The sequence below is a fragment of the Sinohyriopsis cumingii genome, chromosome 3, assembly GCF_028554795.1.
Source record: "Sinohyriopsis cumingii isolate HCF-2022 chromosome 3, ASM2855479v2, whole genome shotgun sequence".
In the NCBI taxonomy this organism is placed as follows: Eukaryota; Metazoa; Mollusca; class Bivalvia; order Unionida; family Unionidae; genus Sinohyriopsis; species Sinohyriopsis cumingii.
This window is the reverse complement of record NC_142963.1, coordinates 52,827,965-52,855,065: the sequence shown is the minus strand read 5'-3', so window position 1 is coordinate 52,855,065 and position 27,101 is coordinate 52,827,965. Positions and strand designations below refer to the sequence as shown.

The 27,101-nt window shown below is 39.9% G+C and overlaps 1 protein-coding gene across 2 annotated transcripts in view; it reads left to right on the top strand.

The window, feature by feature from the left end:
* The window catches only part of LOC149802868 (leucine-rich melanocyte differentiation-associated protein-like), a 64,643-nt gene extending 38,495 nt beyond the window's left edge, over window positions 1-26,148 (top strand). The window contains exons 6-8 of one of the 2 annotated variants that reach the window (XR_016420103.1): window positions 16,051-16,305; window positions 16,835-16,925; window positions 20,856-20,899. Coding sequence is in view for 1 of the 2 variants with exons in the window: in XM_089952312.1 (XP_089808438.1) it covers window positions 16,835-16,925; window positions 20,856-20,935 (171 nt within the window). In the remaining variant the exon portion in view is untranslated. Of the gene's footprint in view, window positions 1-16,050; window positions 16,306-16,834; window positions 16,926-20,855 lie in introns of both variants that reach the window. The other variant, XM_089952312.1, reaches the window with a different exon arrangement.
* Window positions 26,149-27,101: the final 953 nt, after the last annotated feature.

The window sequence follows — 27,101 nt, the reverse complement described above, 5'->3', positions numbered from 1 at the left end:
ATTATCAAATTCAGGAGTCTCTCTGTGGATCAAGCAGCAGAGGGGGCGAATCGGACATTTTGTCCAATCGTTATTTGGCTTAATTAATACTTTCTGCAACTCAACGATCTAGTGTCGTCAGCGCCTGGTAAAAAAAAACGACGACGTCGTTGGGGGATCGTCCAATCGTCATTTGGTTTAATTAACACCTTCTGCACGCCGATCCCCAGCGTCGTCAGCGTCCGGTAAGCACATCGACGACCGCGTCGATGTCATCGCCCCCTCTGCTGCTAAGTGGCTATTTACAATGAAAATTATTTACAACTAACCGAATATTTGGTCAAGTCCGATACGATATCGTGTCCGAGGATCATGTAAATTTATCGTTACAAATCCATGTGGGGTCGACTGAGCATGACTAAAAAAGTTTCGAAAACCATTAAAGTCCATGTCACCGCCACACCATGTCTGCCAAATATTTCGTAGCGTGTGTGTATCAACGCCGTTGAACACAGCAAGAATATTACAGTTGTCTCTAATTACTTTTGGAATCTGAGTGTATCGTTGAGTGACATATATCACGTCGGTGTTTTTATGCCTCCCTCTGGAAAATATCCTAGCTGGGTTTTTTTGATTGTCTAACATAACATCATCGTACACGACTAGATTGTTAACGTCGCCATCAATATCATCAATACCTGGTGCATCATTGATATCTGTAATAAACTCAATAACATTTTTTTCAGCGATCGCTGATGCATTCTCATTAAAATCTTTCAACACCTCGTAGCATCGTTGATCATCCACGCTAGGGGCGATTAAATACAACTTATCCCACTTCATCCATCTCATTATTAAATTGAGTAACAATTGCGTCTTGCCGGATCCAGATGGTCCGATGATAATCATCCGGATCGAGTTTGGAAACGCTGCAACATGCTTAACTGGTTCTCTTGTTTTAGTCGCCGAAAAATCAATTATATTCATATCTCTATACATAAATTATGGATCTATATTGTGTGAAGTGTAGAGTGCGTACTGGCACAAATGATATGACAACCGCTACAACAAGAAATAACAGATCGGCGCTTACTGGCAAGTGTGTACAATGCGGTACAAAGAAATTTAGATTTATTTCTATTAGACCCGGAGATGTTTTAAAAAAAAGCGAGGAGGTGACATCGCAGCCAGGTTATCAAAACTCCCCGGAACCCCGTGGGCAAAGTATCCAGGAGAAAAACACCTCCCAGGATATAGCTACTGTGGCCCCGGAACACGATTAGATATCAGACTCGATGATCAAAATCAGCCCAAACCCGGTGAGTATCCAATAAACGCTATCGATAAGGCGTGTCATGCTCATGATGTTGCTTACTACAAAAGTAGCGATCTGCAACAGCGTCATATCGCGGACGTAAAATTAATTCACGCGCTAAATGCTATTCCTGATAAATCCTTCAAAGAAAAATTGGCCTCATGGTTGGTAAAATCGGCTATGAAAGGTAAATTAATGATTGGAAGCGGAGCTTCTCGCGCTGGTAATTGAAAACGCTAGCGTTTATAATAACAACATGGATTCCATCTATTATTCCCCGAGAGGATACTGGAAGGGGAAGGCCGCAATTGGTAAGCTTGCAAGCGCTGCAAAAGTAACGAGGGCCACTGCGGTTAATTGGTTATCCAAACAGGCTATATGGCAAATCTATCTACCACCGCCTAAACAAATCAACTTCTCGCGCTTTGATGTCAGCGTACCTAATGAAGTTCATCAGGCTGATATACTATTTCTGCCGCATGACAACGGTTACAAATACGCGCTAACCGTAGTTGATGTTGCGAGTCGATACAAACAAGCGGAGCCGTTAAAAACAAAGTCAGCAACTGAAGTAGCCGATGCGTTTGGGCGAATTTATCGAAGAGGTCCTCTGCGCTGGCCAAATCTATTACAAGTTGATCCTGGTAGTGAATTTCGCGGCGCTGTTTTATCAACGCTGAAACATCATAGCGTCGCGTTACGACGAGGTCATACTGCGCTACATCGTGATCAGGCAATTGTTGAACGATTCAATCGGACTCTTGCTGAACGGTTATTTGGATATCAATACGCAAAAGAATTCATCCAAGAAAAACGATCTCGAGAATGGGTCAAAAGGTTGCCAGGCGTAATTGCCGCGTTAAATAACGAGATTACCCGAGCAATCAACATGAAGCCCAGCGACGCGATTAAAGAAAAGTATATACCCGGAAGATCAAAAATAGATAGTGTTTCCAAGCCGATTCTCGGCGATGTCACTGTTAGATATCTGTATGAACCAGGAGAGCTTGAAGGCGGTAAAAAAAGAGCTACTGATCCTATTTGGAGTGTTACCACACATAACATATCAACGATAACACGATCAACTGGTAGACCACCGATCTATAGACTGGATTCAACTGCTCCTCAGCGCGGATTTACACGCGAGCAACTACAAGTGATACCTAACGATACTCAATTGCCCCCACGTGGTCTTAACTAGCGCCGTTGCGTCTATTGCACTCAAGACAGGTCAACCTCACATTGTTTTTGACATGACCGAGACTGTTATCGATCCTATCCACGGTAAATTGGCGGGCGTCTTTATCCGAATAACGCCAACGCATTACACAATTACAACTCGCGCAGTGATTATTCTGTTGTTGTCGTAACGCAATTATTAATTCGGCATCAATATCAAAACGCCGCTGTTTTTTTTTATCCTGTTGGCGGTAACCCGAGAGTTTTCTATCAATGACGCTTGCATCGATGGTGACTTTGTCGCCGGCTTCGTCAGTGACTCCGTCACTGACTCCGTCAATAACAATTCTTCGAAGCTGATTTATCCTCCGTACTCGGGACACTGCAAGATAGACTAGATTTGACCATTCGATGCGATTATCAACCATCCAAACAATTGTGTCCGTGATAGTCAGTCCCTGCGAGGAATGTATTGTTGTTGCGTATCCTAGCGTCCACGGGGATTTATCAGCACGTAGCGCGTCCTCGACGACGCTGATATCAACGAGCACAATATCATTCAGCACAAGAATTTGTTTTTTTGTCCCTGACGCTGTCGGGTCCGGGATTTCAACTTCAATGTTCTGCCGCCGTGTGTCCGCGGGTCTATAACATAACGGCACTGGGCGCGTTGGAAACTTTTCCTTATGCAACGTAAACAACCTCCGCTGAAGTGTGTCTCTAACTATCTTTCTACTCGCTACAATCAAATCGTTTGGTCTCCATGTTTCCCAGAATTCATTTAACGGCGTTTCCGGAATCACCTCGCGAATTATTTCACACTGAATTATATCCGGCTGTAATCTAATTAGTTTTTTAACCTCGCGCAGTTGTTCATCAAGTGCTCGGTAATCAGTATCGGTTTCTTCATAATAGTCCACAAAACCCTTTAACCAATCATGTGGACCCTCGCCGACAAATGGTGGTGGTTGGCCATGGTCGCCACACATGATCACCGCTGTATTCGCGCGCAGCAACCACTCAAGAAACATTTGTAAAGTATCTAACGAAACAGTACATATCTCATCCCAGATGATAATGTCGGGAATAAATTTTTCACCCATTCGATCAGGAGTCCACTCACCGCCGCTGTATCGAAAAAAGCTGTGATAAGTAACGGCGTCAACATTTCGTTGTTTTATCTCTCGCGCTAGTCTATGGGTCGGTGTAAGCACGATTATACTTGCCCGCGTTCGAAATAATTCAATTGCCCGAGTCGTCTTTCCTGACCCGCCACAGCCGCTTAAATAAACTGTTTTGTGTCTACAAATTGGATCAGAACACGATGGTGCATTAGACCATTCTGATAAATTATTACCGCGTAGGTAATTGTTCTCAACGATGACATTTGCTGACGGGGAATAATCGCGTCGTATTTCTTCTTTAATTCTCCATGTACCCCAACTCTCGTCCGGACTAGTAAACTCGGTTACGTTTTTCTTATACTTTACGTCAATATAAAATGAATCAACGGCTACTCTAACCGCGGTATCGGGGAATCTATTTATCATCGAGAATAAATTGATAGCGGCGTAACCCAGCATAGACGCCCTCAAATGTGGATACGCGGGGCTGTCTCCATCGCTGTAGGAAACAACTGTACCCAACTTTGTTCCATTGGACAAGAAAGCTGTTTTGCAGTTCACGTATCTATTTTTCGCCACTGCGTCCTTGATTACGAAATCATATTCTGCGTCATCTATAATCAGCCGTGAGCAATATCGTTTGTAATCGCAGTTTTTTCCACCTTGTGTAAACTTACCAATTATTCTTCTACCGAGATCTTTTGCCTCGTGGTTTCGTTGGTTGAATATCCTCCTGGACCATTCGATGATATATTCCTCGTCGGCATCAATGTGTGCTCTGGACTCGTCAATTATGCTATCTAGACGCTCTGGTTCTGGTAACCAGACTTCAGTCTGCGCCCGGTATGATATAATCGCGTCACTGACAATCAACGAAACTAGCATGCTACAATCAATCATATACCGTAGCAGCGCTATTGGCAACCACTTCTTTTCAGCTATGTGTCTACCGATCCAAATATAACAACAGCGATGAAGTCCTGCCGCGAACTCAAATGATACTATGCGAGCGAATCCGGTTAAATCAAAGTCAGGCAGTGGTCCATTAATAGCAACACGAGTCATTTCATGTCTGGGGTGTCCAAATCGTTTGAAATACTCAGCGGCGGATCCATACCCGAGAAAACTCGCTGGATAACAGGCAACCATATCAACGGAAATCATAGCGTCGCGGTTGTATTCAGTGTTCCATAGTCCACCGTGATAGTATTCCAAACAACTGGATTGTACATCTGGTAAAAATTCCTTGCGCGTTGGTCTCCACGCATTTTTCCTTGCTGCAACATGAGCCGCAACCGATGGAATCGTAAAACAATTTGTTAGCAGTTGTTCATCATGCTCTTCAAATTCCATGGCGGTTTTTTTCATCCTGTTGTGAAACGCTTCAGTGCGATATAATTCACCGTTTGGTCTTACAAACTGATCAAAGGTATCCGCATCGTTTTCAGCGCTGCGAAGTAACCACACTGATACAGGGTCGTTTTTACACAAGTAGGCAATAGCATCAAATAGTTTCCTCTCCGCGAGAAAACCATCCCTGGAGAATTGTTCTCCCAGGAATTCTTCGGGTATATACTTTACTGTTCTATCCCGTGGAAATATTGTGATCGCGGGCGTCCATGCGTGTTCGTTATGATCAATAATTTTGATTGGGGTTCCCTTCGATTTATACTTTGATTCGTATAATACTTCACCGGTTATCGTTGTAACGGTTATTGGAAATCTCAACGACGTTTCTAATCTCGCTATGTCGCTGATGGTCGCTCCACGCTCTTTTACGGTTAGTTCCCACTGGTTGATTTTGCTACGTCGTAAATCAGTCAATTTGTTTCCTCGACACGCATTTGTAAAATGCTCTATTATTCGTTCTGCTACACAATTTATCCCGGTTGACTGTTTCATCGGTTTCAGTTTTCCGATATCAGGTTTCTTATTTAACGGGTATATTCCATAAACAACTGCTGTTTCAGGATACGCTCGTTCATAGTATGGTCTGTCAATTCCGGTTAACAACCCCGGCTTGGAGTCGCGGCTGACAATGACTGTTTTCTTGTCGCTGAGAACCGGTTCAAATTTATCACGTATGATCCAATCGCCTGATTTCACCCGGACAATGAATTTTACTCTGAAGAAATATCTTTTACCGTCAAGTTGTGATATTATCGTTGCTGCGCGGTTGTCGTTCATGGTAGCATCAACAATGCCATCAATTCGAAATGTTGACCAACTGTGAGATGCGCCATCACGCTTGAATTCATTGATACAATCGCGTATTTTATTCAACAGGGTTTTATCGTTTATTAACGCTTTTGGTGTGTCCTTGAGGACTCTATCAAGATTGAACTTAATATTTTTCCAGGGCTTAATTGCTGCTAATCTCTCGAACTCATCCATATAATTAAAACAAGTATTTAAATGAAAGAATATAGTATAATGAATCACTGCAAATGGTTGATGATTGGGTCGACAACCCCGTGCAATAAATCATGTAGAGGTGAATTCTGCGGGTACCATTTACAAAGCGTTCGTAATGGTTCTCTTGGCCCCCTCCCGTGCTTGGTTTGTCACGTCGGTGTAAGAGGAAAATCGCAGTTGTGTATCAATTGTGGCGGAAAGCGATACAGGGAACTAAAACGCTATTATGACAAGCGAATTAAAAACGCCGTCATTGACCCCACCGCAGACTTCGTCATCAAAACCCCCCAGGACTACGTTGAAAGATTTATAATTAAACCAAATAATAAATTAGACAAATAGTATTATTATACAAATGGACCAAGAATTTCAGCCGCATCCTGTGCTCGTCAGTTACGAGGCATCTCGCGACGGCATTGTTAGAAACCGCAAACTGAAGAAGCCGGTTGGTACCGTGAATAATCGGGGGTATTTGCAATTTAGTGCTGGAAAGAAGACGTATTTTGTTCACAGGGTGGTATATGAAGCGTTTAACGGATTGATCAAAGATGGCCTCGTTATTGATCACATTAATTCTAATTGTCAAGATAACAGACTGTGTAATCTGCAAGCTATCTCTCAGAGCGAAAATATTAAAAAAGGCCAAACTGGTAAGTGTTCAAATCAAGCAAGAGGTGTCAAATCGTTTAATACATCAACGCACGAGGAAAAAACATTTCACTCCATGCATGCGGCAGGAAAATATTTCGACATTTGTAGGGCCTCAGTACGATTTGTTGCAGAACGAGTATATCAAACAGCGATCTCAAAAAGGACCGGACACAGAATTCGATTTTCATATGTAAATATCAGCGAGTGACGAAGTCACCGGCGCCTATGGCGCTGACAAGGCCACCGGCGCTGACAATAAATTGTCCGTTCCGGAAGAAAACAAAGTATGAACACCTCGGAATTGATACACGGGGTTTTCATTTTTTTTTATTTAAAAACAAGATGTTTTATAAGAATAATGAATATCGAAGACATCAATAATATATTAACTGAGATTTCAAAATTAAAAAATCAAGGAATTGAATTATCTGATGGTCTCGACAGTGAAAAAATATTATCCGATTATGAGATTATTAACGAACAGTCGAAACGGGGGCGTTTTACCCTGGCCCGCGAGTACTTTTTTATAAAACGATTACAACATACGATTAATGAAAACTTGTACCACAATGACGCAAATGCATTCATTGGACTATTCACTGCCGTTGAAATAATACGAAAAAAACTCGGACGTGTTTATGAACGACGCCGGGAGATTTCTAGTAAGATCAAAAACATTAGAAGGATTATAGACGAAAACTCCGGCGAGAAATTAGAAATTGCTTCGCAATTGCAATAATGGTAGGCGAATCACTTACTACTCGGCTAGCCAGAGAGCGGCTAGCAGCGCTTAAAAAGTTTATACCGTTACGAGACAGGGTCCGAGAACAACTTCAAACGCGGCAGCAACTACAAACCGATTTTACTGTTGGAAGCGAACAACTCTTTGCCCCGGTAACTAAAGCGACCAAAGATGTTACGGCGGTAACTGTACCCGTTCTTGGTGCGCTTGAAAAGATAGCGGCTCAGACCGAACAAACAAAAAGGTCTTTAGAAACACTTCCTGCAAAAATAGCGGCTGCTACAACACGGAGGCCGCCACCACTCGCTATAACCGAACCACAAGAACCCTATGTTACAATGGCCGATGAAGAAGAACTAGGTGCTACTGCGAAAGAACCGGAAGAAGAAATACCAGAAGAGGAAATACCAGAAGAAGAAATACCGGAAGAAAAAGAGGGGAATATACCCCGTATTGTACTCAAGAAGAGCACAATAGATAAAATTAGAGGCTTCAGCAGCAGGGAAGAATTAATTAATTTTGCTGCCAACAATTTTGCTAAGAGCATACGAGATAAGAAGCATATCAATAGCGGTTACGAGAAAAATATAAAGTCGTTAAAGGACTGGGCAAGAATAGTGTATTTAGCGAGTAAACATAAAGAAGCATTACCACATCGTGGTGATCCCGATTACGATGAATTCCACAAGGAAGTTAAGAGTATAACACCAAAAAAAGGAAAAGGATACCCTGTTGGTAAAGAATCCTACGGCGTTACCTGTCCTGGTAGTGTTCTCAGTGATATATCACGGCTAGAGGTACTAATTGGAGGAAAACGAGCCGGAAATAACTCTCCGGAAATAATCAATGAAGCCGCTGATATTTGCAAGCGGTTATTTGCAGGCGGTATTATGGACATTAATGCATATCGAACGCTCATAGACGAACTCGTGGATGATTAATTGGAAAACTGGTGTTTTTAATAAGGATGATCATACACTACAACCATGATAAACCAGTACTCGTCTACGTGGTAAACTCGCGATTGCCTGTTTACCGCGCGTACTATGGAGATGGTCTCGGTAGCACCATTGCGGGGTTATTTACAAGAATGGCTCCAAAAGTAGCGCCGTTAGCCAAACAATTAGGGATGAAGGCTATTGATGTTATTCGTGATAAGGGAATTAGTGCTATTGGAGATGTTGCCGGAAAGGCGCTTTCAGCCGCGCGGGACAAACTAATGTCGTTGGTGAAATCTAAGAGATTCTCAAAAAGAAAACAGAAACCACCGGTAATGCCATCAACGACAGTGATGCCTGCAAATGTCAGTAAAGTAATAAATAACGCCGTGGAAGAAAAATTAGAGTCATTGGCGACGACTCAGTCGTTGGCGACGACTCCGTCGTTGGCGACTTCGCCATCCGCCGATGCGGCAACCAACGCGCTCATGAACGCGATAGCGGGGAGTGGTTTAAATTCAAAGAATTTACGACGAAAAAATCGCAATTGAAAACATCAACATGATAAATAATAGAATGTTTGCGCGTACCGCTGATCCCGCGTTTGATATGGACGCCCCAGTGCGCAGGGATGATTCTGTCCGTGATTATCAATATTATTCTTATTATGCAGCGCAACCCGACCTACGATCGCGAATTGAACTTCAAGTCCAAGATACCAGTAAATATTTTTTGCCGTGTGAAGCGTTTATCGAAATCGAGGGAGAACTCGTGACAAATGCTGCCGATAATGCACCATACGCAGATGACCCTCGTGTTCGAGTTGGTTTCGTCAACAACGGTATCATGGCGTTATTTGAGAGCGCCAGATATCTTATTGACGGGCGAGAAATTGAATCAATAGAACGCGAGGTTGATGTTGCAACGACGATAATTGGGTTAGCGAGGTATTCAGATGATTATACAAGATCGGCGGGCCCATCTATGATGTTTTCGAAGGACACCACCAATAACGCTGACCATTTTCAGTACATCAACGTGCTGGTGGAAAGAGATACCGCAACTGACCCACAGGCTGAAGCAAATAACCCAGACCGCAGAGCAAGACCAGGCGCTAATTTCAATATTATAAAAAGTACTAATGATAATTTTAATCTAGGGTTTGCAGCACGAGTAGGAATGTTGCAAGGACAACGCCGAAAGTTTTCATGCGCGATTCCACTCCATCACATATTTGGATTCTGCAGAAATGTCAGAAAAGTTGTCTATGGGGCTAAGCATACAATCGCGCTGACGCGAAGGGGCGATGATAACAATGCAATATGGCGTGCTGCTGGCGTCGCTGCCGGTAAAGTCATTTTAACTAAAATGGCATTGTGGATGCCGGTGCTGACTCCATCAGTTACCATGGAAGCACGATTGTTAGCATTTATGGAACAGGGAGGGAAATCGCTGTTGAGTTGGCTAGCGGTAACAACTGATGCTAAAGAGGATAACGTCGCCGATACGTTTACATGGCACCTAGCATCAAAACAGGGTGTTTCAGCCCCGCGTCATATATTCATAGCGCTGCAGAATAGGGAACGATTGGGTAATCAAGAACGCAGCCATATGATATTTGATCAATTAGGAGTCAGGGATGTTTCGCTGAGAATAAACGGACAACAGGAACCATCCGAGGATATACAGCTTAATTACGACAACAACCATATCGCACGTGTGTATCATCGATTGCTGTCATATATGGGTCGTGATCAAAACGTCGACACTGGTTTGCAAATATCACAACTTGATTTTAAAAACCTGTATCCGATTTATTATTTTTCGCTGGAACATCTTGATTTAACGAGACAATCCGTCGTTGATATACACTTCAGAGCTCGTATAGCCCCGGGTGGTGCAGATTATAGAGCGGTTGCTGTCATTCTCAGCGATAAATCAATGCTGCTAGAAGGCGTTGGTGGACGAATGAGAATCGTTGATGCGCCAGTGGAAAACATGTAATTGAAAGCACAAAACGCGTTTACAATAAAATGTCGTATAGTGTCGTCAGTGTAGAGTTGACTGATGGTCAAGTCAAGAAATTACGATCAAAGTCGGCTAAACAATGCGGGACCACAATAACGCTGAAGCCGTCACAGATGGCAGGTGGTAATCATAAGATATCGTTGACGGCGCGTCAAATAAAACATTTCAATGATGCGATGAAGAATAAAAAGGGTGTTCAAATAGATTTTTCAGCCGCAGCAATTAAAAACATGGAAAAGACCGGTGGGATATTTCCGCTGTTAGCTGCGATTCCGGCATTGATTGCCGCGGCCGCACCAGCAGTGGCTAAGGCGGCGGCGTTAGGAGCCGTTGGTACCGCGGCGGGAATGGCATTAAAGAAGGCAACCGGGAAAGGCTACAAAAAAAAACGACCCGTGGCCGGAAAGGGTCTAAGACTACCGGGAACCCCGTATTCATGGTACTCGGGAAAGGGTCTAAGACTACCGGGAACCGTTTATTGACTCGGGAGTCTATGACTCCCATGTCTAATTTTGATTTAATAGACGCCGCAAACGCGCTAGCGATAAAAAACTTCAGAGGTGTTTTTATGAGGGATCAATTACCGGCGGCACCAAGGAATATTGAAACCGGCATAATTAACCTCGATGGGTCCTCCGGAGCGGGAACTCATTGGGTTGCATACGCGATTGATCCGCGTGCGATCGTCTATTTTGATTCATACGGGTTAGCCCCGCCGAAAGAGTTCATGCGGTATATCCGGGCGTGTTCAGCCCGGGCGTGTTCAGCCCGGGTTTTTTATTCCACGCTGCCAACACAGCGATTAAGTGACCCACCGATATGTGGCCGTGAGGTATTGAACGTACTTGCGGCGATTTCATCATCGCGAAAACCACCTCATGTGGTTGTAAACGAATACACTAGTGGGAAATTTAGAGACAATTACATTAGATAATAATGATTGATATTTGGGGACGACCGGTTTCGGCGCTGAAAGAATCCACGGAAACGGCCGCCGCCGACATAAAAAAACTAATTGAGGATGAAATCGCTGATATGTTGAATTTAACAAGTGTTGACCCGGGCGAAATAGTTGTATTTCAAGACCGCCAGGGTAAATTGAAATCCAGTAATGTGTCGCTGAATGACGTTTTAATACGACAGCGTGATGCCGCCGAGGGCACTATCGCGTTGTATACCGGCGACGGACGACTCAAACCGGGTGAATCCATCTTGACAATAAATGGAAAAATAAGTACACTTGGCGACAATTATATAACCATGTCAAATTCGTTAAAGGGTTTACGTGGTGAATTTAACTTTCATGAAGAACAGTTCAGGTCGATGATAACGCACGTCAGCGAAATGCGAGACATTGTCAATAGTTTTTTTCGGGGACCCCCGACGGCAACCGAACCGAATTTTGTAATAATAACAAATGCTATTTCGGATCTTATGACGCTGCCGGGCCAATTTACCTCGTTACGAAAAAATGTTAACAGGATCGATGACAACTTTGATAAATTCTTTGGTAAAAAAAATACCAAGCCGGATGAGATCACAATAACTATAAATGATATCACTGCGTATAGACAGGAAATAGAAACAATCAAAACTGATGTTGCAACGAACAAAAAGAGTGTAGACTCGCATGAACGGGAAATAGAAATAATCGGCGCTAATGTTGCAACGATCATAAATAATATGGACTCGCATGGACGGAAAATAGAAACAATCAAAACTGATGTTACAACGATCATAAATAATATGGACACGCATACACAAGAAATAGGAACAATCAAAACTGATATTGAAGCGAACAAAAAGAGTGTGGACGCGTATACACAGGAAATAGGAACAATCAAAACTGATGTTGAAGCGAACAAAAAAAATGTAGACGCGTATTGGCGGGGAATAGGATTAATCAAAACTGATGTTGCAGCGAACAAAAAAAGCATAGACGTGCATACATATGAAATAGGAACAATCAAACTTGATGTTGCGGCGAACAAAAAAAGTATGACCGAGAATACACGGGAAATAGAAACAATCAAAACTAATGTTGTAACGATCATAAATAATGTAGACGCGCATGGACAGAGAATAGAAACAATTAACACTAATGCTATAGCGAGCAAAAAAAGTATAGACGTGCATGAAGGGGAAATAGAAGTACTCAAAATTAATGTTATAGCGAACAAAAAAAGTATAGACACGCATATACAGGAAATAAATACACTCATTACTAGGGTTGCAGCGAACAAAAAAGATGTGGACACGCATATACAGGAAATAGGAACGATTAAAACTGATGTTGAAGCGATTAAAGACGGACTACCGAGAGTAGCAGAGCAATTCGAAAAAATAAAAATCCCTCATGAGAACATCATCAACACAGTATACACAATTCGGCATGGATCATTCGATTGGACTCCTACACAGAATACAGTAAATATTACCGCAACTGTTAAAGGCATTTATCGATTGACACTGGTTTCAATGATGCAGTTTAATATATTATCGTCGAGTTCATCCGGGTTTAACAATACAATATCAACAATTATAGACAGGAACGCAACTGAACAGTTTACAATTTATGCCGTTGATAGAAATCTAGCCCGGGCAAACATTACATGGTATGTGGAATTTGCGGCGAATCTAAGTAATTAAAAACACTAGCTCTTTTAAAATAAAATGACCACCAGGGTAATTGAATCAGAGGTATCACCGACGTCACATCAATATCGATTCGATACCGCAAAAGAATTCTCCGCGAATTTGAAAACGCTTTCCGAACAATACCGTGCAAAAATAAAAAAATACCGCAGAAAAATAACCGCCATCGACGCGGTCGTGTACTCGGTGTCGGGCATAGTAGCCGGTACCGGTGTTATTTTATCCACGGTGACCACGATAGCCCCGATCGCTGTTCCAATCGCTATCTCCGCGATGACAACAATTGCTGGAGTCGCCAACGCAATCACTAGGAAGATATCATCGTGTTTTCAGAAAAAACTCAACGAGTATACAGTAAAACATCAAATAGTATCCGACGCGTACTCGAAATTATCCGGGTTGATCTCGTTGTCAATTGATAATTTGTTCGTATCCGATGTTGAATTCTCCACGATGGTCCAGTTATATAGCTCCGCGATGTCAAAAATCGAGGATTTTCAACTGGAAGCCGAAACCACCTGGTTGTTAAAATTAGACACTAAAAACAACGAATAATAATAATGTCGCTGAACCCCGAAGGGTCTCAATTACTTCAGCGGATCGCGGAGAATACCACTCCGGTACAAACAAATATGATATCGATAACATCAACGAAACCCGAATTCAGTGTAAACTTTCCATCACCGGTTCCAGTAAAGGAAATAGCGCTGGCAAAATTGCGAGTATATCACAGTTGGCCTAATATTCGAGCGGACGCATTTAACGGACAACAACCTAATAACTCGCTGGTTTTTGCACGGACAAATAAACCCGATGGGACCCCAGACTGGGAGGAGGTTACAATACCAACTGGGTCATACCAAATAGAACAAATCAATAAAGAATTTCAACGCAGGATAAAATCAATCACAGGAAAGGAATCAAAAATAGCTATTACGGTTCATGAACCGACGTTATCGTCGACGATTGAAATAAGCACACCGGGGTATATGGTTGATATTTATAACAGTTCAATAAGAACCATACTAGGATGGCCTGAGAATCCACCCGCGGACACCCCCCCATCAACTATCCTCAGACACGATAACGGAGATGGTGGTAGGCATATTGCTCCATACAACGTAAATATTGCATCGGTGATAGCGATTAATCTAGTGTGTGATGTTATCGAAGGGAGTTACCAGGTGGATACCAAGCAATCAAATCAGGCTCAACAGGGGTATATCCTTTATTCATTTTCACCAACGGCCCCTCCGGGATTTTTAATCGTTGAGAGTCCGATTAATCCGGTCTATATGAGATGCCATAATCGGTTTTTAACAAGAATTAATTTTAAACTTACCGATCAGTCAAATAACCTAATTGATCTGCAAGAGGAGGAGTTAGTGATCACTCTGTTTGTAAGATCATAGCAGCAGAGGGGGCGATGACATCGACGCGGTCGTCGATGTGCTTACCGGACGCTGACGACGCTGGGGATCGGCGTGCAGAAGGTGTTAATTAAACCAAATGACGTCACCATCGTGTAAGATGGACCGACGTCGTTTTTTTTTTACCAGGCGCTGACGACACTAGATCGTTGAGTGCAGAAAGTAATAATTAAGCAAAATAACGATTGGACAAAATGTCCGATTCGCCCCCTCTGCTGCTGATCAAGACAATTATTACACTGATGTATTAAAACTTGCATTTGATTCTGTTAATATGGCTAACGGATATACCATGGCATGACAGTTGCACTACTCAGTACAGTTTGTGACTTTGTTAGTAGGTAATACTAATTTATTTATTTACTTTATTATGCTATTACTTTATATTGAGGGGGCTCCGAGTGTCCGAATGGTCTTAAGCGCCCTCCGTTATGGATCACTGCCATCTCACCTGTCTGCGTGGGTTCGAGTCTCAGACTCAGCCAATGTGGGTATGTGAGAAAGCTTTCCAGTAGCTTCTTGTGGGTCGGTGGTTCTTCCAAGGTTTTTCCCGGGTTCTTCCTCGACCATTAATACTGGCTGCCATGTATAGCCTATCATGTGCTGAAAAATGGCGTTAAAACCCTACAACAACAACAACAACAACAACTTTATATTGAAATTGCAATCATTGGAACATTTTGAAATGGGTAACTCTAAAAAATACCAGACTTGCAAGCTTTCATACAGTACACTTAGGTATGGTAGTATCACCCTGTGACATGAACATAAAATAATAACCCTGAATCTTATTTATATTGCAATAGTTTTATTTTTTATATTTAGTTTGCTAATTTATTCACTGTTATTGTTGAAAATGTATTGGCAAAATCAGTTTCTTTCTTTTATCTTGAAATATTTTCCAATTTAATTTAATATATTAAGTATCTTAGTTTAATTTAATTGTTTAATTTAATTGTTTAATTTAGTACTGTTTTTATTTAGTTAATGTGTTTTCAAGTTCTCACCTGTCATGCCTTGTACAAATTTACTACTATTCTTTATAAGAATGCTGTACATGTCCGAGAGACCCTGGGTGGCTGAATGGTCTAGAGTACTCACCTTTATCAATTACTGCCATTTCACCTCCATCCATGTGAGTTCAAGTCTCAGACTTTGCCATTGTGGATATGTGAGAAAGCTTGCCACTAGCTTCCTGTGGGTTGTTGGTTCTTACCAGGGTTTTCCCCAGTTCTTCCTCCACCAGTCATACTGGCCACCATGAATAGCCTATCGTGTGCTGAAAAATGGTTTGAAACTCACAGTAACAAAGACAACATCTCTTAATGTCTGTTATGCCTTTTTTATGTATTCATCTGTAATGCCTTGTACATATTTCATAGTAGCTTTAGATCAGTTATCTGGTTTAATTGCTTTGTTGTCTAAAGACATCACAGCTTGTAAACTTTGTATCTCATATCCATGCATTTGTGTGTTCATGTGTGTGTGATTAGGATTTTTAATTTTTCCTTTAGCAATTTTTCAGTCATATTGCTATGATGTATGCATTGTGGCAGTTTATAGTGATGTCTAGCACTTTGGCATTATGCCGCAGACATATAGCATGATGTCCCACCCAGTCACATTATCCTGACACCAGGCCAACCAGTCCTAACACTAACCTCTTAATGCTGAGTGCCTAGTGAGGCAGCTGTTAGTACCATTTTTGTAAGTCTTTGATATGACTTGGCCGGGTTCAAACCCACGACCTCCTGCATCCAGGGCAGATGCTCCAACCACTGGGCCACTGGAGCAGTCTCCATGCATTTGTAGAAGATCTCATGGAAGATTGGTTTGCAGAACAACATAGGTTATTCTTTAAATAATATTATTATTATTATTATTATTTTTATTATTATTATTATTATTATTATTATTATTATTATTATTATTATTAAGAAACCAAGTCTATCCAATGAGACATTTATTCATGGCCATGCAGCCAGTACTAGCAGAACTTAACTCCATGCTTTAAGAAAAGAAATCAGCTACAACTTCACTGACTTTATTTGACAATTCTTACTGTTCTCACCTGGACTTTCCTTCTTCCTCAAAGCACTTGCTCAAAATTTTTATTACAGTTAACATCATGTATACAACATTATTTTTAAAATTTTAGACTAGAGGGATCAGTGCCTTGAAACAGCTGTCTTATTAATCAGTGTCTCATTTATCCAACTATTGTATTTATCCTGAATATATCAAATGTTGTTCACAGATGAGGGATAATCTTCATCTATCCATCAGTCAAGCTAATGTAAACAGTTATTGAGAATGTTTTGTGTCCAGAATTAAAGTGTATAATACTGCTATCTCAGGGTTATGTTCATTTATTATAGATTGAGGGTGCATATGATGTATCAGGGTCATCTCCAGGATCATCTTTTTCACCTCTACCAGAAAGTACAAGAAAAATAGAAGAGCACATAGGTATTTTCTCTTTCTTTTGCTCTCTCTCATTCTCATATTCACACACACACACACACACACACACACACACACACACACACTTTCAGTTTGATTATTATGGTGTGCCTCTTGTTTTAAATGACAGGTTATTCTCATTTATTGGGCTTCTATTTATTTGACTGTATATTCAATGATGGAATAAAATTGTTAGACACTCTAAATACACTTGATGACTCATCAGCAAGGTTTATTATGCCATCTGATGGTTTGCTTTTGATTAATGAGACTATGTGAAGTTTTCCCAGTATTTGCATTCATCTACAATATTACTGTCCACATGCTTTATAAAGAAAAGGTGGGATCACATAATCCTTTCAGTACAGTTGTGTGTGGATATAATGTCATGTGATCCTTTCAGTTCAAATACGTGTGGATGTATTGCCATGTGATTCTTTCATTTCAAATATGTGTGGATGTATTGCCATGTGATCCTTTCAGTACAGACGTGTGTGGGTGTAATGTCATGTGATCCTTTCAGTACAAATGTGTGTGGGTGTAATGTCATGTGATCCTTTCAGTACAAATGTGCATGGATGTAATGTCATATGATCCTTTCAGTACAAATATGTGTGGATGTAATGTCATGTGGTCCTTTCAGTATGGATGTAGTGTCATGTGATCCTTTCAGTACAAATGTGTGTGGGTGTAATGTCATGTGATCCTTTCAGTACAAATGTGCATGGATGTAATGTCATATGATCCTTTCAGTACAAATGTGTGTGGGTGTAATGTCATGTGATCCTTTCAGTACAAATATGTGTGGGTGTAATGTCATGTGATCCTTTCAGTACAAATGTGCACGGATGTAATGTCATGTGATCCTTTCAGTACCAATGTGTGTGGGTGTAATGTCATGTGATCCTTTCAGTACAAATGTGCATGGATGAAGTGTCATATGATCCTTTCAGTACCAATGTGTGTGGGTGTAATGTCATGTGATCCTTTCAGTACAAATGTGCATGGATGAAGTGTCATATGATCCTTTCAGTACAAATGTGTGTGGTTGTAATGTCATGTGATCCTTTCAGTACAAATGTGTGTGGGTGTAATGTCATATGATCCTTTCGGTACAAATGTGTGTGGGTGTAATGTCATGTGATCCTTTCAGTACAAATGTGCATGGATGTAGTGTCATGTGATCCTTTCAGTACAAATGTGTGTGGGTGTAATGTCATGTGATCCTTTCAGTACAAATGTGCATGAATGTAATGTCATATGATCCTTTCATTACAAATGTGTGTGGGTGTAATGTCATGTGATCCTTTCAGTACAAATGTGTGTGGGTGTAATGTCATGTGATCCTTTCAGTACAAATGTGCATGGATGTATTGCCATGTGATCCTTTCAGTACAAATGTGTGTGGGTGTAATGTCATGTGATCCTTTCAGTACAAATGTGCATGGATGTAATGTCATATGATCCTTTCAGTACAAATGTGCATGGGTGTAACGTCGTGATCCTTTCAGTACAAATGTGCATGGATGTAGTATCATGTAGTCCTTTCAGTACAGATGTGTGTGGATGTAATGTCATGTGATCCTTTCAGTATAAATGTGCGTGGGTGTATTGCCATGTGATCCTTTCAGTACAAATGTGTGTGGGTGTAATGTCATGTGATCCTTTAATGTCATGTGATCCTTTCAGTACAAATGTGCATGGATGTATTGCCATGTGATCCTTTCAGTACAAATGTGTGTGGGTGTAATGTCATGTGATCCTTTCAGTACAAATGTGCATGGATGTAATGTCATATGATCCTTTCAATACAAATGTGCATGGGTGTAATGTCATGTGATCCTTTCAGTACAAATGTGCATGGATGTAGTGTCATGTGGTCCTTTCAGTACAAATATGTGTGGGTGTAATGTCATGTGATCCTTTCAGTACAGATATATGTGGATGTAATGTCATGTGGTCCTTTCAGTACAAATGTGCATGGATGTAATGTCATATGATCCTTTCAGTACAGATATGTGTGGATGTAATGTCATGTGATCCTTTCAGTACAAATATGTGTGGATGTAATGTCATATGATCCTTTCAGTTCAGATATGTGTGGATTGTGATCCTTTCAGTTCACATATGTGTGGATGTATTGCCATGTGATCCTTTCAGTACAAATATGTGTGGATGTAATGTCATATGGTCCTTTCAGTACAGATGTGCATGGATGTAATGTCATATGATCCTTTCAGTACAAATGTGCATGGGTGTAACGTCGTGATCCTTTCAGTACAAATGTGCATGGATGTAGTGTCATGTAGTCCTTTCAGTACAGATGTGTGTGGATGTAATGTCATGTGATCCTTTCAGTATAAATGTGCATGGATGTATTGCCATGTGATCCTTTCAGTACAAATGTGTGTGGGTGTAATGTCATGTGATCCTTTAATGTCATGTGATCCTTTCAGTACAAATGTGCATGGATGTATTGCCATGTGATCCTTTCAGTACAAATGTGTGTGGGTGTAATGTCATGTGATCCTTTCAGTACAAATGTGCATGGATGTAATGTCATATGATCCTTTCAATACAAATGTGCATGGGTGTAATGTCATGTGATCCTTTCAGTACAAATGTGCATGGATGTAGTGTCATGTGGTCCTTTCAGTACAAATATGTGTGGGTGTAATGTCATGTGATCCTTTCAGTACAGATATATGTGGATGTAATGTCATGTGGTCCTTTCAGTACAAATGTGCATGGATGTAATGTCATATGATCCTTTCAGTACAGATATGTGTGGATGTAATGTCATGTGATCCTTTCAGTACAAATATGTGTGGATGTAATGTCATATGATCCTTTCAGTTCAGATATGTGTGGATTGTGATCCTTTCAGTTCACATATGTGTGGATGTATTGCCATGTGATCCTTTCAGTACAAATATGTGTGGATGTAATGTCATATGGTCCTTTCAGTACAAATGTGCATGGATGTAATGTCATATGATCCTTTCAGTACAGATGTGTGTGGGCGTAATGTCATGTGATCCTTTCAGTACAAATGTGCATGGATGTAATGTCATGTGGTCCTTTCAGTACAAATGTGTGTGGGTGTAATGTCATGTGATCCTTTCAGTACAAATATGCATGGGTGTAATGTCATGTGGTCCTTTCAGTACAAATATGCATGGATGTAGTGTCATTTGGTCCTTTAAGTACAAATGTGCATGGATGGAAATCAAGGTTTTGGATGGTTTGAAAATTAGTAAGATCCATACATTATAATGAAGCAATTTTACATCTGATTGGCTGACCTTGTTACCACTCTGAGGAAATCTTGCATCAGATTTGGTTGCTTCATATGTACATGTTGCTTGTTACTTCAAGTGCACATTTTACTTATAGCATCAAGTGTACATGTTGCTCTTTGCTTCATATGTACATGTTACTTGTTGTTTTAAATGTACATGCTGCTTGTTGCTTCGTATGTACGTTGCTTGTTGCTTGAGGCGTACATGTTATTTGTTGCTTCGTATGTACATATTGCTTGTTGTTTCAAGTGTACATATTGCTTGTTGCTTCAAGTGTACATGTTACTTGTTGCTTCGTATGTACATGTTGCTTGTTGCTTTAAGTGTACATGTTGCTTGTTGCTTCAAGTGTACATGCTGCTTCTTGCTTCAAGTGTACATGTTGCTTGTTTCTTCAAGCATACACATTGCTTGTTGCTTTGATTGTACATGTTGTTTGTTGTTTCAAAATAACAATTTGCTTTTTGCTTCAAGTGTGCATGTTACATGTTGCTTCATGTATGCATGTTATCAGAGAAATTTTACCTTTAAGTGTAAATGTTACAGAGGTGGCTGCTTACCTGAAAAATTGAAGTGAATTTTATTCATTTTAAACCTAAATTCATTAATTTTGTGATTTTTTAATATTTTTCAGGAACATTTGGAAAAAGTAAATATATCTATTATGGTCGCCATTCAGAAGGGAACAGATTTATAAGGAACAATGACCTTTAGTCTTTGGTTTTGTCATGGAAATACATCCCAGAATGCTTTGGTTATCCTACGTGCAGTTCTGGGAACTAGAAGCCTTATAACATGAAATTCCATGGATATATGATGGTCTGTTTTTGACCAGAATGTATTAGATTCATTGAACATGTAACAGTCAGCAGTGTTACCTTGTGTTTCTTAACATTAATGGTCATATTTACTTATGTAGATTGCAGTCACAGGGTCATGTTTGTATCATTCTTTCATCGTAATAAATACTGAAATTACTTCAATTTGCCAATCATGCCTCTTATTTTATGATGTGCAAGTTTTCATTTTCATGTTTCACAGATACGACATTCATATATTTTTTTCATTAGAGGCCTGTAACATGACAATGATGAGATTGAGGCAAAGGCCTGTGGTTTAATGAATGATGCCATGTTATAACATTTATGTGATTGAGGCAGAGGCCTATGATATAATGAATGCTGTCATGGTATAACAAAATAATGTGATTGAGGCCAAGGCCTGTGGTCTAATGGAAGAAAATGTATATGAGAGTAGTTTCACTCTAGTATCTGACATTTGTAACCTATAATCCGGTGATAAATACAGTCATACATTGGTGCTAATATTTTGTAAAATTTACGAAACTGGCTGAATAGCACTGATACAAGATTCTTTATGTATAGTTTAATGCTTTTTTTGTTAATCATGTTTTCTCTGCCATTCATTGCAGGCTTTATTGAAAAGGTTTTATTCTAGCAAGCACAGAATCTGTGATAACTTGGGAATATATGTACACCTTCCAACCTAATGGTATGCTTTCCTAATAAATCATTTTAATAAGGAAATACTTATAGAAATACTGCCTATCATGAATGCAAGTTGTTTAATTGTTTTGTGCACTTTTGTCTATAAAATTCCTATCAGGCCATGCCATATTAATTTGTAGACCTTAAGTATTCAGAGAAAAATATAGAGCAAGTGAGCAAAGTATTTGAATTCGTTCTTGTATAAATTTATATTTTGGAGATGAAATTATTACTGTTATGTTCATGTTAATATTTTTAAAATCATTACAGTTTTCACACCACAGTCTGAATGTGGGTAATGTTTTTTTTATAGCCAGATTTCTTTTGTCTTGCATATTTTAGGATGAGAATTCTGAACAAATGACAAATTAATACAACTTAATAGCAGGGATTTTTCTTTCTTATTTTGTCTTGATTTGCATATTTTAGAAGTGTGATTTACGAGGAGTGACAAAGTAATTTAGCTGAGCTGCTTTTGTCTGGGGTAAATTTTTCTCCGAGGTTAAACTGTGCTTAAAGCTTAGTCCAGTAAACTCACTCAACAAAATCTAATCAGCTTTGTAAAAAAGGCTGGCACAGATATTATCAGTATTGGACATTATGATGATGTAGCATTGAATATATATAAAGGAAGATACAAAAAAAGCCAGAAAACCCCTCCAAACATTTGTTTTCATAACATATTTGCATACAACAGCATTGGAATAAACTGTACAGAAGTCATGCTACTGACTCAGATTTCATGGCCAACTGCATTTGCATCAGGCAAATGGCAAGGTGAGTGATCTCAGACCCACATGGTCCTCTTGGTAGTAATTTATCAACCACTTGTCTTGGTGACATCCTACAACAATTTTTAGACTTCTACAATGTGTAGTATTTTTTCTTTTAAGAAATTTGTGTCCATTATTGCTTTTTAAATAATACACCTTCCCAGATTTGGGTGGGTTGGGTAAAGTACACCATTCCTCCTAGAAAGTGATTTATAAACATTTGAAAATTAAATGTGGTATTGGAAACTGAACCATGTAAAAAAAAAGGACTTTTTTCAAGTAAGCTATGTGTTTTTCCATGTGATGAAGTCTCTGTTTGGTACACGTTACTTTGGGAGTTCAAAACATGACAATATTGTTGGAATAACTTTTGTTTGATGTCACAGTTACTGTATATGTTTTCCTATCATCCATTACTCCTGATAAGGCTTATCTGTATTTGTTATATCTTTTCACTTTTGAAACATTTCATAATTTAGGTGCGAATTATAGTGTAAAGAAAAGAAATGGAGTAAGCCAGTGTATGTATTGTTTTGCAGGTTGGGTCCATTGGTAATTCTTTGCATAATTGGCTGGCTCATCGGGGGGTTTTGTTGAGGGTATAAACCCAGCTCTTCTGGCACATTGTGCATAGGCAGATATGGGTATACACATTTTGGATCCAACTTATATGCGATTATATATGGTATCTATGGACATATGTCCAAATCAAAATACCTGATTTAAATGTACAAGTTTACCCTTTCAAGAATATGTTTGTTTCATTTAATAAGAAAATGATGTTTTTGTGTATGTATAATTTCCACAGGAACTTTTTGTACATATTCCTGAATGTAATAGACACCTTAACTTCCATTATAAAACATATTTCACTCACTGAAACAATAGAAAGATTAAAAGTCATTTGTTGAAATACAGCCCTTGTTTAGAAGGGTTTGGATGGTTACATAATGAAGAAAAGTTCAATTGCTTTTATAATTTTTCCCAAATGTTAGAATGAGAATCGTGTTTTGTGTAATGTATTTTGCCCCTGACATAACCACTTACTTACAAAAGGTATTTGTCAACTAAACATGGCCAAAGTGGACTTGTTTAATTCTGTATCCTCAAAGAAATTATAAATTGGTTGTTTGAGATTTTACAGAAAGAAAAATGGCTTGTTAAAAAATAGATTTTAATTTTGTTTCAGGTAAAGCAATCTTGTCATCATTTCATGGTATATATTGCCCAGTAATCAAAATATTCCTTGAATTTTATCTCTGGTGACTTGATTCATCATACACAACAGTAAATTGTAATTTACTACATGTATGGGTGAAAAATAGCTTGCTGTCATGAATGTACATACCCTTTACACATAACATTTCCTGGATCGCTCTGGTGGCCTAGTGGCTAGAGCATCTGCCTTGGATGCGGGAGGTCGTGGGTTCAATCTCCGGCTGAGTCATACCAAAGACTTACAAAAATGGTACTAACAGCTGCCTCGCTTGGTGCTCAGAATTAAGAGGTTAGTGTTAGGACTGGTTGGCCTGGAGTCAGGATAATGTGACTGGGTGAGACATCATGCTACATGTCTGCAGCATGATGCCCCGGTGCTAAACATCACGATAAACTGTCACACTATGGACATCGTAGCAATATGACTAAAAAATTGTTAAAGCTATGTTTAAAATCCAAATCACACACACATAACATTTCCATACGTGTCAACTAAACAACAAGCATTTAGTGGTTTTAGCTAGCACAAGGCTAACATGTCCAACTGTACACAGGCTGCCAGTGAAAAGTCAGGGGTGGTAGCAATGGCTAGAACAAGGCTATTAAGTCCAACTGTACACAGGCTGCCAGAGAATATTCAAGGGTGGTAGCAATGGTAGCACAAGGATAACAAGTCCAACTGTACATTGGCTGTCAGTGAAAAGTCAAGGGTGGTAGCAATGGCTAGAACAAGGCTATTAAGTCCAACTGTACACAGGCTGCCAGTGAAAAGTCAAGGGTGGTAGCAGTGGCTAGAACAAGGCTATTAAGTCCAACTGTACACAGGCTGCCAGTGAAAAGTCAAGGGTGGTAGCAATGGCTAGAACAAGGCTATTAAGTCCAACTGTACACAGGCTGCCAGAGAATATTCAAGGGTGGTAGCAATGGTAGTGGAAGGATAACAAGTCCAACTGTACACAGGCTGCCAGTGAAAAGTCAAGGGTGGTAGCAATGGCTAGAAAAAGGCTATTAAGTCCAACTGTACACAGGCTGCCAGTGAAAATTCAAGGGTGGTAGCAGTGGCTAGAACAAGGCTATTATGTCCAACTGTACACAGGCTGCCAGTGAAAAGTCAAGGGTGGTAGCAATGGCTAGAAAAAGGCTATTAAGTCCAACTGTACACAGGCTGCCAGTGAATAGCTAAAGTGTTAGCGTGCTGAAAGCAATGCATACAAATTTTGTTTCACATACAGAAAAGCTTGCCAACTGAGATATGTAAAGAGAGGCCTGGAGGATCTAGATATCAAGTAAATTACCATTGATATCGTACACAACATATATTTTGCTCTTCTACTTTACAATATGGATTACATATACACAAAATTTACTTGTTGATAAAGCAGACAGGTGTAATATGGCAGGTTCATGAAGGATTAGGTGCACTAATATCACCAGTCATTTCATTCAGTCAAGGGGCCCTAGGTGGCTGAGTGCTCTAAAGCACTTGCCTTTACCACTCACTGCCATCTCACCTCTCTCTGGATGGGTTCAAGTCTTCAGCATGGCTAATGTGGGTAAGTGAGAAAGCTTGCCAGCAGCTTCCTGTGGTTCTTACTGGGGCTTTCCTATGTTCTTCTACCACCCGTTATAATGGCCACCATGTATAGCCTGTCCTGTGCTGTAGGATGGCATTAAACCTACAAGAAGATTCAGTGCAACTACATTTAGAAAATGTAGCATAATCCATACAGATCCTTTTTATCGATGTCCATCCATGCAAGCACCTAACAGATGTTCTTAGTGCAGCTTAATTTACAGCTTATGAATTGGATTTCATCAAATATATGGAATAAAGGAAATACGAAATGAACTTCATTTTGTAGTACTGCTTTATATTAGTGAGGTGTGGTTTTTATTGTAGTCTCTTCGTTCAGGTTGCTCATCTTACTGCCAACACACAACATGCCAGCAGATATGAGACTATGTTGTTTGTTCTACAGACTGACAAACAACAGATCCAGATCTGATGGTGCATTATGGGATGTCAGATGTGGGTCTATACATGTGCACTTGACTTATAAGCAAGTATGTGCAAAGACAATGTGTATTTGAATAAGGGCAATTTTCCACTTCCTTAGATTCCTTCTTATTGTATTATATGACATGTATGATATGGCATTATTTCATCTAAAAGGTTTGTGTTCTTGTGTCAGTTGCCATGGAAACAGCATGTTAACCCTTTAGCTGCTACAGCTGTTGTGCAGTTTCACTAATGCCGAGTGCTATCATATCAGTTACTGAGACTACTGAGGCTGGTTGCTAGGCTGAATACTAGAGCATCTTCAAGGCTAACTACAGAAACTGACAATAAAAACATCGTTACATTTATATTCATTATTTCATTTGTTTTTGCTGGATTTCAGTGAAATAAAAAAACCACCTTACCTTGTATAGTGTCTGTTATTCATATATTTCCACTTTATATTAAAAAGTTGAGAGTGGTACCCCTCAAAACAGTCATTATCCACACAAATGACGATGTATATTCCAAAATATGCTCACATATCCATGATGCTGATTTGATATCATTTCAGCCTCTGGTCTTGCTTTTGGGCCCCCATTATCTTAACGTAATCGTTTGTTTCTTTCACAAGCTTTTCCACCAGACATTCAGGAAAAAACTTGAGAAAAAAATCGTTCTCATTGCTTAGTCCAAGCTCGATTGTTGAACCAAGATGAGAATCAAAATCATTGATCTCGAACACGGCGAGGTCATAACTCCATTGTGCAAGTGGGACTATGTCCGCCTCGTCATCCGATTAAATATCACTTGCATTTGGTGTTGAAACGGGACTAATATCAATATCTGATCCATTTTCTAAGAATGATCCATTAAACTCTTCGATATTGCTTGCACTGAACCCTTTAAAGATGCTCATATCTGAATTGGAATCCATCTTTGTTTATCTCAACTACACGCGTTTCGTAAAAAGCAGAAAATCCCCAAGTGTGTCTAAATTTAACCTTTCAGCTTTCACACTTGTATCAAAATGTTGAGTAAACAGTCCTCTCATTGGTTATGATAATCAAAAATATGTAAACTTCTGTACTTCCAACCAATCAACGTTTAGTTAACATAGCAGTCACGTCTGCATAGATGCGACATTGGGGTTTCGAGTACTGCTGAACTATACGCACATAAGCGACACTGGGGTAGTAAACTAGGCTTTTCAACACTGCATATATGCATCAGTGGGGTTCAGGAGCTATTTACAGGTGATGCTTATATGTGGTAGTAGTAGCTAAAGAGTTAACAGGATATAAAGATGGTATTAAAATTTTCCAACCTTTCAGTTTATTTCTTGTTGATATGTGTAAATCCATACATTATTCATTTAATTA